This window comes from Chiloscyllium plagiosum, chromosome 9 (genome assembly GCF_004010195.1).
Source record: "Chiloscyllium plagiosum isolate BGI_BamShark_2017 chromosome 9, ASM401019v2, whole genome shotgun sequence".
In the NCBI taxonomy this organism is placed as follows: Eukaryota; Metazoa; Chordata; class Chondrichthyes; order Orectolobiformes; family Hemiscylliidae; genus Chiloscyllium; species Chiloscyllium plagiosum.
In genome coordinates this window covers 40369984-40381101 of record NC_057718.1, presented here as the reverse complement: position 1 = coordinate 40381101, position 11118 = coordinate 40369984, and the positions used below count along the sequence as shown (strand labels likewise).

Here is an 11118-nt window from a genome sequence, read left to right as displayed (position 1 = left end):
AGAAATTTAAAAAGGAGGTCCTCAAGGGTAGTAATATCTGGATTACTCCCAGTGCTACGAGCTAGTGAGGGCAGGAATAGGAGGATAGAGCAGATGAATGCATGGCTGAGGAGCTGGTGTATGGGAGAAGGATTCACATTTTTGGATCATTGGAAGCTCTTTTGGGGTAGAAGTGACCTGTACAAGAAGGACGGATTGCACCTAAATTGGAAGGGGACTAATAAACTGGCAGGGAAATTTGCTAGAACTGCTTGGGAGGATTTAAACTAGTAAGGTGGGAGGGTGGGACCCAGGGAGATAGTGAGGAAAGAGATCGATCTGAGACGGGTACAGCTGAGAACAGAAGTGAATCAAACAGTCAGGGCAGGCAGGGACAAGGTAGGACTAATAAATCAAACTGCATTTATTACAATGCAAGGGGCCTAACAGGGAAGGCAGATGAACTCAGTGCATGGTTAGGAACATGGGATTGAGATATCATAGCAATTACGGAAACATGGCTCAGGGATGGGCAGCACTGGCAGTTAATGCTCCGGGATACAAATGCTACAGGAAGGATAGAAAGGGAGGCAAAAGAAGAGGGGGAGTAGCATTTTTGATAAGGGATAGCATTACAGCTGTGCTGAGGGAGGATATTCCCGGAAATACATCCAGGGAAGTAATTTGGGTGGAACGGAGAAATAAGAAAGAGATGTTCATCTTATTGGGATTGTATTATAGACCCCCCAATAGTCAGAGGGAAATTGAGAAACAAACTTGTAAGGAGAACTCAGCTATCTGTAAGAATAATAGGGTAGTTATAGTATGGGATTTTAACTTTCCAAACATCGACTGGGACTGCCATTGTGTTAAAGGTTTAGATGGAGAAGAATTTCTTAAGTGTGTACAAGACAATTATCTGATTCAGTATGTGGATGTACCTACTAGAGAAGGTGAAAAACTTGACCTACTCTTGGGAAATAAGGCAGGGCAGGTGACTGAGGTGTCAGTGGGGGAGCACTTTGGGGCCAGCGACCATAATTCTATTCGTTTTAAAATAGTGATGGAAAAGGATAGACCATATCTAAAAGTTGAAGTTCTAAATTGGAGAAAGGCCAATTTTGATGATATTAGGCAAAACCTTTCGAAAGCTGATTGGAAACAGATATTCGCAGGTAAAGGGATGGCTGGAAAATGGGAAGCCTTCAGAAATGAGATAACAAGAACCCTTACTGTCAGGGTGTAAGGGAAAGCTGGTAGGTATAGGGAATGCTGCATGACTAAAGAAATTGAGGGTTTGGTTAAGAAAAAGAAGGAAGAATATGTCAGGTATAGACAGGCTAGATCGAGTGAATCCTTAGAAGAGTACAAAGAAAGTAGGAGTATACTTAAGAGGGAAATCAGGAGGGCAAAACGGGGATATGAGATAGCTTTGGCAAATAGAATTAAGGAGAATCCAAAGGGTTTTTACAAATATATTAAGGACCCAGATTACAGAGGAGGAAGTGCTGGATGTCTTGAAATGGTTAAAAGTGGATAAATCCCCAGGACCTGATCAAGTGTACCCGAGAACTCTGTGGGAAGCTAGAGAAGTGATTGCTGGGACTCTTGCTGAGATATTTGTATCATCGATAGTCACAGGTGAGGTGCCGGAAGACTGGAGGTTGGCAAACGTGGTGCCACTGTTTAAGAAGAGCAATGAAGACAAGCCAGGGAACTATAGACCGGTGAGCCCGACCTCAGTGGTGGGCAAGTTGTTGGAGGGAATCCTGAGGGACAGGATGTACACGTATTTGGAAAGGCAAGGACTGACTGAGGAAATCATGTCTCACAAACTTGATTGAGGTTTTTAAAGAAGTAACAAAGAAGATTGATGAGGGCAGAGTGGTAGATGTGATCTATATGGATTTCAGTAAGGCATTCGACAAGGTTCCCCATGGGAGACTGATTAGCAAGCTTAGATATCATGGGGGAATACAGGGAGAACTAGCCATTTGGATACAGAATTTGCTCAAAGGTAGAAGACAGAGGGTGGTGGTAGGGGGTTGTTTTTCAGACTGGAGGGCTGTGACCAGTGGAGTGCCACAAGGATCGGTGCTGGGCCCTCTACTTTTTGTCATTTACATAAATGATTTGGATGCGAGCATAAGAGGTACAGTTAGTAAGTTTGCAGATGACACCAAAATTGGAGGTGTAGTGGACAGCGAAGAGGGTTACCTCAGATTACAACAAGATCTGGACCAGATGGGCCAATGGGCTGAGGTGGCAAATGGAGTTTAATTCAGATAAATGCAAGGTGCTACATTTTGGGAAAGCAAATCTTAGCAGGACTTATACACTTAATAGTAAGGTCCGAGGGAGTGTTGCTGAACAAGATACCTTGGAGTGCAAGTTCATAGCTTCTCGAAAGTGGAGTCGCAGGTAGATAGGATAGTGAAGAAGGCATTTGGTATGCTTTCGTTTGTTGGTCAGAGTGTTGAGTACAGAAGTTGGGAGGTCATGTTGCAGCTGTACAGGACATTGGTTAGGCCACTTGTTTGAATATTGCATGCAATTCTGGTCTCCTTCCTATCAGAAAGATGTTGTGAAACTTGAAAGGGTTCAGAAAAGATTTATAAGGATGTTGCCAGGGTTGGAGGATCTGAGCTACAGGGAGAGGCTGAACAGGTTGAGGCTGTTTTCTTTGGAGCGTCGGAGGCTGAGGGGTGACCTCATAGAGGTTTACAAAATCATTAGGGGCATGGATAGGATAAATAGACAAAGTCTTTTCCCTGGGGTCGGGGAGTCCAGAACAAGAGAGCATAGGTTTAGGGTGAAAGGGGAAAGATATAAAAAAAACCTAAGGGGCAACTTTTTCACGCAGATGGTGGTACATGTGTGGAATGAGCTGCCAGAGGATGTGGTGGAGGCTGGTACAATTGCAACATTTAAGAGGCATTTGAATGGGTATATGAATATGAAGGGTTTGGACGGATATGGGCCGGGTGCTGGCAGGTGGGACTAGATTGGTTTGGGATATCTGGTCAGCATGGACAGGTTGGACCGAAGGGTCTGTTTCCATGCTGTACATCTCTGTGACTCTATGACTCTTTTGTTGGCTGCACAATAAAATTATAAAACTGAATCACAAAATCGTTAGAATATAAAACACACCAATGGCCTGTCATACCTGAGCCCACTCCACATTGGAGCAATTTTACTTGGTGCCACTCCCCTGACTTCTCACCATAGCTCTGTACATTCTTTCTTTTCAGATAATAATCCAATTCTCTCTTGAATGCCTCAATTGAATTTGCCTTCACCACACTCTCATTTACTTTTCCTGGGTACAGCCCGAAATGGAGATCACAGTTTTCTAGAATTTACTTTGATTTCTCTTCAATTTTCTACCAATCGGCAAGGTACAGGATTTTGAGGAAGTCCTTCCATTCACTTGGGCTCAGTGACATTCCAACATTCCTTTAAAACTTCACAACTCTGCATCCCACAGTTCAAACCTGGGCATACTTGTGACTCCTTCGCAGTGGCTTAAATCATGGCTTCCAATAGCGATTGCGACAAAGTTGATTATCTCCAGAACTCCAACTACAACAAAGTTAACTGCCTTTCATAAAGGATTATTTCAATTTCTTCCCCAATAAAATAAATCTTCCAGTTAATTTTGTCTTAAACTGAATTGCCGCTACCTATCACAGGCTACATCATGACGGTAGATCTGCATTTACTCTACTTTAAGTGTAGGTCTGGCTTTATCTTTGAGGAGAAAGTGAGGTCTGCAGATGCTGGAGATCAGAGATGGAAATGTGTTGCTGGAAAAGCGCAGCAGGTCAGGCAGCATCTAGGGAACAGGAGAATCGACGTTTCGGGCATTCCTGAAGAAGGGCTAATGCCCGAAACGTCGATTCTCCTGTTCCCTAGATGCTGCCTGACCTGCTGCGCTTTTCCAGCAACACATTTCCATGTCTGGCTTTATCTCCCAACTGCTAATGCACTTCAAACTACTAAGTCCCATAGCTGGCTCAGCCTTTTAATTACTTTCCAAACATCAATCCAGTCCTCAGTTCTGAGGAAGGGTCACTGGACCCGAAACATTAGTTCTGATTTCTCTCTGGAGATACTGCTAGATCTACTGAGTTTTTCCAGCAATTTCTGGTTTTGTTTCTGATCAACTAGTGTTGTCCTGCTGGCTGTGCACTACATTAACTTGCAAAGGTAAATTCAAATACAATTCTGTTGCACAACAGCCATCTTTATGGCAATGTGACATACATGGCCTGTTCCCAGGTAGAAATGTCCTTTAGGGAAGGCAACTGCCATCCGTACTTGGTCTGGTCTATATGTGACTCCAGACTCACAGCAATGCGGTTGACTCTTAATTGCCCCCTGGGTAAATTATGGATGGGCAATAAATGCTGCCTGGCTGGCAGTGCCCCCAAACTGTGAATGAATAAAGAAAAAAAATGCAAATAAACTATCTTTCAGTTCCAAAGCTTTCCTTAATTCCAAAAAGCCACATAAGTAACTTATATCCTTTATTGGAATAACTGCAGACATTACTTATCCAGTCTTTAGCTAAGTAATCCCACTTCCATTGCATAACTCTCACCTTTAAACTTTGAATTTATCCAATAAGCCTGTGGATTGTAAATACCTTAGGTTGACATAGTTTTCTGGCCTCTAAACATTTACCAGAGTTTTCCTCACTGAACTTGTTAACATTTAATTCTCAAACTAAACAGCCATAAGACCGTTAAAAAAAGAGAGCAAGAGTAGGCCACTGAGTCTAATTTAGCAAATTTACTGGAATTCTTTGACAACAGTATGAGCATGGTAGACAACAGGGAACCAGTGGAAGTAGTGTATCTGGATTTCCAGAAGGCTTTCAACAAGGTGCCACACAAAAGGCTGCTGTATAACATAAAGGTGCTAGGCATTTTGGGTAATGTATTAGCATGGATAAAGGATTGGTCAATTAACAGAAAGCAAAGTGCGGAGATAAATGGGTGTTTTTCTGGTTGGATAGCAGTGTGCCTCAGGGATCAGTATTGGGACTACAATTGTTTACAATTGACATAGATGATTTAGAGTTGGGGACCAAGTTTAATGTGGAGAGTGTGGTGCTGGAAAAGCACAGCAGGTCAGACAGCATCCAAGAAGCAGAAGGATCGATATTTCAGACATAAGCCCTTCATGAGGAAGCCTGAAGGGCTTATGCTTGAAATGTCGATTCTCCTACTCTGCGGATGCTGCCTGACCAGCTGTGCTTTTCCAGCACCACACTCCTGACTCTGATCTCCAGCAGTCCTCACTTTGATCAAATGTAGTATGCCAAAGTTTACAGATGACATTAAAATGTGTGGTACAGCAAAGTGTGCAAAGGACATTCAAAATCTGCAGAGGGATATAGATAGGTTAAGTGAGTGGGCAAGGGTCTGGCAGATGGAGTGCAATGTTGGTAAATGTGAGGTCATCTATTATGATAGAAATAACAACAAAATGGACTATTATTTCAACGGTGAAAATTTGCAACATGCTGCTATGCAGAGGGATTTGGTGTCCTTGGGCATGAATCACAGAAAAATGGTTGTGGGGCAGCAGGTAATTAAGAAGGCAAATGGAATATTGTCCTTCATTACTACAGGGATGGAGTTTAAAAATAGGGAGGTTATGCTGCTGCTGTATAGGGTGCTGGTGAGGCCATGCCTGGAGTGCTGAGTACAGTTTTGGTCTACTTACTTGAGAAAGGATGTACTGGTACTGCAGAGGTGCCTAGTAGATTCAATAGGTTGATTCCAGAATGGAGAAGATTGGCATATGAGGGGAAACTGAGTACATTGGGGCTAAATTCATTGGAATTTAAAAGAACAATGGGGGATCTTATAGAAACATAGAAATTATGAAGGAAATATATAAGATAGAAGTAGGGATACTGTTTCCACCAGTGGGTGAAACTAGAACGAGGGGCATAGCCTCAAATTAAGGGGGAGCAGATTCAGGACTGAGTTGAGGAGGAACTTCTTCACCCAAAGGGTTGTGAATCTGTGGAATTCCCTGCCCAGCGAGGCAGTTCAGGCTACCGCGCTGAATGTTTTTAAGGCAAAGGTAAGATAGATTTTTGAGCAGTGAAGTAATTTAAGGTTATGGTGAGCAGGCGGGTAAGTGGAGTTGAATCCACAGAAAGATCAGCAATGATCTGACTGAAATGGCAGAGCAGGCACAATGGCCTACTCCTGCTCCTATTTCTTATGTTCTTATGTCCTGCAAGCCTGCCTTGCCATTCAATAAGATCATGGTTGATTTGACTTCAGCCTTAAGTCCGCTGTTCTGTCTACTCCTCATAATAAAAGCTAAATTATGCAGACACTGGAGGTATGAGATAAAAACACAGAATGGTGGAGAAACTCAGCAGGTTTATCAGCATTTTTAGAAAATGAAACACATTTAACATTTTGGGTCGATTGACTCTTTTTCCAATAACTCTGAAGAAGAATTTTGGACTCAAAACTTTAACATTATTCTTCTCTCCACAGAGAGAAAACTCCACCTTCTGAGTTTTCCAGCATTCTCTGTTTCTAAACCTCAACTCTCTTTCAATCAAAATCTGTCTGATTCAGCCATGACTATATTCAACAGCCTTGCCTTCTGTGCTCACCAAGAAAGTGAATTCCAAACACTTACAATCTTCTGAAAAAAGAAATTTCTCATCTCTTTTTTTGGAACTCCTCCAGTTCTGGATCCCCCCATAAGAGGAAATATCCTCTCAGCATCTATTCTGTCAAGCCCCCTCAGAATCTTTTATGTTTCAAAAGATCAGCTTTCATTCTTCTGAGAGGATTGCATCAGCGTTACCAGATACAGCACTGGAGAAAACATATGAAAATTAGGCATATGTTATAACATGTCATGGCAGAATTTTGTGGGAAAACTAATTTCAGATTTTCCATGCTGGTGATAGTAGTAGTTTGTTAGACAATTAAGCTTTAGGCTCTCAGAATTTGCAACAATTAAACTTTGTGGCCAACTAAAACTGCAGCTAAGCAGCAGAGCTCTATTGCTCCTATTGTAATGAAACAATGTATTCACTCAATTACTGGGAGCAATGCCACAGAGATTCATGAGCATCTTTTTAAATGCTGTGTAAAATGTGGGGTCAGTTAGCTGGACTGTTGGCTTACAATGGAGAGTGATGCCAACAGGGTGGGTTCATTTCTTATACCAGCTGAGGTCACCACGAAGGGCTCTCCTTCTCAACCTCCCCCCTCACCTGAAGTGTGGTGATTCTCAGGTCAAACCACCATCAATCATCGCTCTGCAATGAGGGTGCAGCCATATGGTTTGGCAAGACTATGACAACCTTATACAAAATGGTGCTGAATGAGAGGCTTTTGTTTTTAATACTGGACATTTAAAACTACTAGAAAAGATGAAGGATATTGATAATGTAAATGGCAGGGGTCTTTTCCCTAGGGTGGGGAGTTCAAAACTAGGAGGCATTTTTTTAGGGTGAAAGGAGAAGAATTTTAGAAGGACATGATGGGCAACTTTTTTTATACAGACAGTGGCCCGTGTGTGGAATGAACTGGCAGAAAAAGTGGTGGATGCGGTTACAGTCACAATGTTTAAAAGACATTTGGATCAGTTCATGAATAGAAAAGGTTTGGCAGGATATGGAGAAAGTCATTCCTGAAGAAGGGCTTATGCCCGAAACGTCGATTCTCCTGCTCCTCGGATGCTGCCTGGTCTGCTGTGTTTTTCCAGCATCACATTTTTCAACTTGGCAGGATATGGGCCAAGTGCAGGCAAGTGGGACTAGTTTAGTCTGGGAACATGGTCTGTGTGGACTCCATGCTGTATGACTCTATGACTTAATGTTTGCAATGCTAAGGCAATTTATAATGCAGTAAGAATCTGAGTTCTGAAGAAGGGTGACTGGATCCAAAACGTTAACTCTGCTTTCTCTCCACAGATGCTGCCAGACCTGCTGATTTTGTTTTATTTCAGTAAGATCTTTGCAGGGTACAGTATCTGAATATCTATATTAAATCAGGGATCCGAAAAGAGGATGGGGGTCATGTGGAAAAAAATCATATAATTGCTGTTAATTCCTAATCCTCCGAAGCTGCGTTTTCAATTCGTTGAGTTAAACAATCGAGTCACAACCTCAGGGCGACTCTAACATTCCTGCCTATTGTGTTACCTCGAATATTTAAAGCTGATGCAGTTGCTGGTGCTTTGTTTTCTCTTTGTTCTCCGGCGTCGGTTGCCAAGTAACCTGGAGAAAAAAAACACACACAAGAAAAATTCGATCATCGGCCACCTTCTTAGGAAACTAGGTGAAAGTTGACGAGCTCTCAAGACACTAATACACCGCACTGAATATTACACAAAATAAATTGCTGCAAAATGACAGACAAGAAAATGTGATAAATGTTTGCGCGTTGAGTAGTCCACGTTGTTCCCAATCGCCTGTAATTTGGACTGGAAGCTTGTTTTAATGAGTTAAAACGAAGCAGGGGTAACTGACCAAGCCCAGTATAACCGGCCAACCTGGTCAATGGGGAGGCACTTGGCCCCAGGCGACCTTCACGTTTTAGTTTCTGAACTAGAAACCGTCAGGCACCTGTGGGGCTGCCGGACACTTGTCTCTTGAAGCAACAGTCCTGGAAGAGGATGAGCCCGATGATGTTCACCGCCAGCCCGAGGGCGCCCACCATCAGCACCAGCTCCACGTCGTCGATCCTCTGGGGCCGGATGAGGCGGATGATGGCCTCGACCAGGATGGTGAAGGTTAGAGCGGTGAGGAAGACGGCGTTGGCCAGCGCGCCCACCACCTCGGCCCGGGCGAAGCCGTACGTGTTGCGGGGGTGCCTCGTGATCTTGCCGAGGGTGGCCGCCAGCAGGCCGATCACCAGCGAGATCAGGTCGGACAGCATGTTGAAGGAGTCGGACACCAGCGCCAGGGAGTTGCCCATGTGCCCGACCACCAGCTCGACCACGAAGAAGCCGGCAGTGATCACCAACATGAAGAGCAGGCGGCAGTTCCTGCACCGGGATCTACCCATTGCCGGGGACTGCAAGGTGGGCTGCTATAGCACAGATGTGGCGTCTCTCCAAAACAAACATCACTCACGTACGGCAAGTCAAGTGTTACCGGTTATTGATTTTGTCTGTAGGAGGGTTTTTTTTTCTTGCTTTCAACCTGCACCCTACCCCCTCATCCCAATAGATCAGCCAATGTCTCAGTTCCTTAAAACGGTTCAAAGCAGGTGCAAATCTTATTTCAAGCGCCACTCCTCGACACCGGATTTCAAACAAATCCTTTGGATTTATTTTTGTTTTAATATTCGACGGTTATAGCTGTATTTTATCCCTAAACTTTCAATTGCTGTAAGAAATCTCAATCTAGACTCATAACGTTAGCTTGCTTTCTCTCCGTGGATGCTGCCTGACCCGATGTAATATCCAGTATTTTTTTCGTTTTCAATAGATTCCAGCATCTGCAGTAACTTCACCCAATCTTTATATCCCGTGCTGTTGCAGATGTCGTCAATGCAATAACGTCGTTCTTTTACTTTGCAAAACAGTCGGTATAATGTGCTCACTGCTAGAGCTAACGTTGATGTTTAAATTAAATAATACAACGAGGCGTTAATCCAATGGTGAAAAGTACGCGCAGTAAACGCCGTAGCAGGTCCGATAGCATCCTTGGAAAAAGAAACGGAATTCATGCAGGCGGGGTTATTTTTCCACAGTTGGAGGCGGATCCAGAGGCCAGGCGACCAACAAGACAGAGAAAACCATCAAGCCAGTGGTGACTTGTTCCTATCTCTGAGAGAGCGCTTTCACAGGAGCAGACTGCTGTTAATGTCAGCAGACTGCTTGGTGAAGGCAGGAACGGGACAAGAAGCCTCATTTGTCTAGCGCTTTTCAACTAGCAGAGGCGGGTTCAAGTCTCACCTACGCTAGAGGTGTGTAGTAACTCCTCTGAGCAGATTGATTAAAAAATATATAACGCTTTTCATCAGACATAGAACATAGAACATAGAAGAATACAGCGCAGTACAGGCCCTTTGGCCCTCGATGTTGCGCCGATCCAAGCCCACCTAACCTATACTAACCCACTATCCTCCATATACCTATCCAATGCCTGCTTAAATGCCCATAAAGAGGGAGAGTCCACCACTGCTACTGGCAGGGCATTCCATGAACTAAGTCACCCCTAAACCTTCTTTTCTCTAGTGAAAACAGCCCCAAGTGCCTCAGTCTTTCCTCATACGATTTTCCTTTCATACCAGGCAACATCCTGGTAAACCTCCTCTGCACCCTTTCCAGTGCCTCCACGTCCTTCCTATAGTATGGCGACCAAAACTGCACACAATATTCCAGATGCGGCCGCACCAGAGTCTTATACAACTGCATCATGACCTCAGGACTCCGGAACTCAATTCCTCTACCAATAAAAGCCAGTACGCCATATGCCTTCCTCACCGCACTATTTACCTGGGTGAATATTGTACCTGGGTACATCTTTGAGGGAGAGAGAAGTCGTCCAAAACTAGTATTTTAAACCTAAATACAATGAGAGCAGTTATGTGGGTAAGAAGCCTAGCTCAGTGAACTGGCAATTAGGTTAAGGAATAAATCAACAGATATATAGTGGCACACATTTAAGGGAATATTTCATAATACAAGGAGTAGACACATTCCAACAAGGAAAAAAATTCCAAGAGATCTGCGGTTAAGTAAAAATCTTTAAAATATAGTGTCAACCATAAAAAAAACTTGCACGAAGGGAGATAAGTTAAATCAAATACCTGTATTAATAATACATAATTGATCTTCACTATAGAGGACACAAGTAACATCCCCAAAAATAGCAATAAATCAAGAAATGGAAATGGAGATAGAATCTCAAGACAACATTGGAAGTGGTATTCTGGAACTGTGGACTGAATTTCATCCTTCAATCTTCAGAGAAGTGACAACCATGGTTGATGCATGGTATTAAATTTCCAAAATTCTCTTGATTTGGGGGAATGGTATCATTAAATTAAAAGAAAAACAAAAGTAATTCATTTATTTAAAAAGGGAGAAACAGAAAGCAGGAAACCAGAAGCCAGTGGTGCTTAACATCTATCA

General features: G+C 43.2%; 1 protein-coding gene across 3 annotated transcripts in view; it reads right to left on the bottom strand.

The window, feature by feature from the left end:
• LOC122552810 (zinc transporter 10-like) overlaps nt 1-9865 on the bottom strand; it is a 29842-nt gene extending 19977 nt beyond the window's left edge. For 2 of the 3 annotated variants that reach the window (XM_043695783.1, XM_043695784.1), the window contains exons 1-2: nt 8600-9865; nt 8177-8251 (exon numbers count right to left, since the gene is read on the bottom strand). In XM_043695783.1, coding sequence (XP_043551718.1) covers nt 8177-8251; nt 8600-9041 — 517 coding nt within the window. In that variant the 5' untranslated portion in view covers nt 9042-9865. The remainder of the gene's footprint in view (nt 1-8176; nt 8252-8599) is intronic. The other variant, XM_043695785.1, reaches the window with a different exon arrangement.
• Between the last annotated feature and the right edge of the window lie 1253 nt (nt 9866-11118).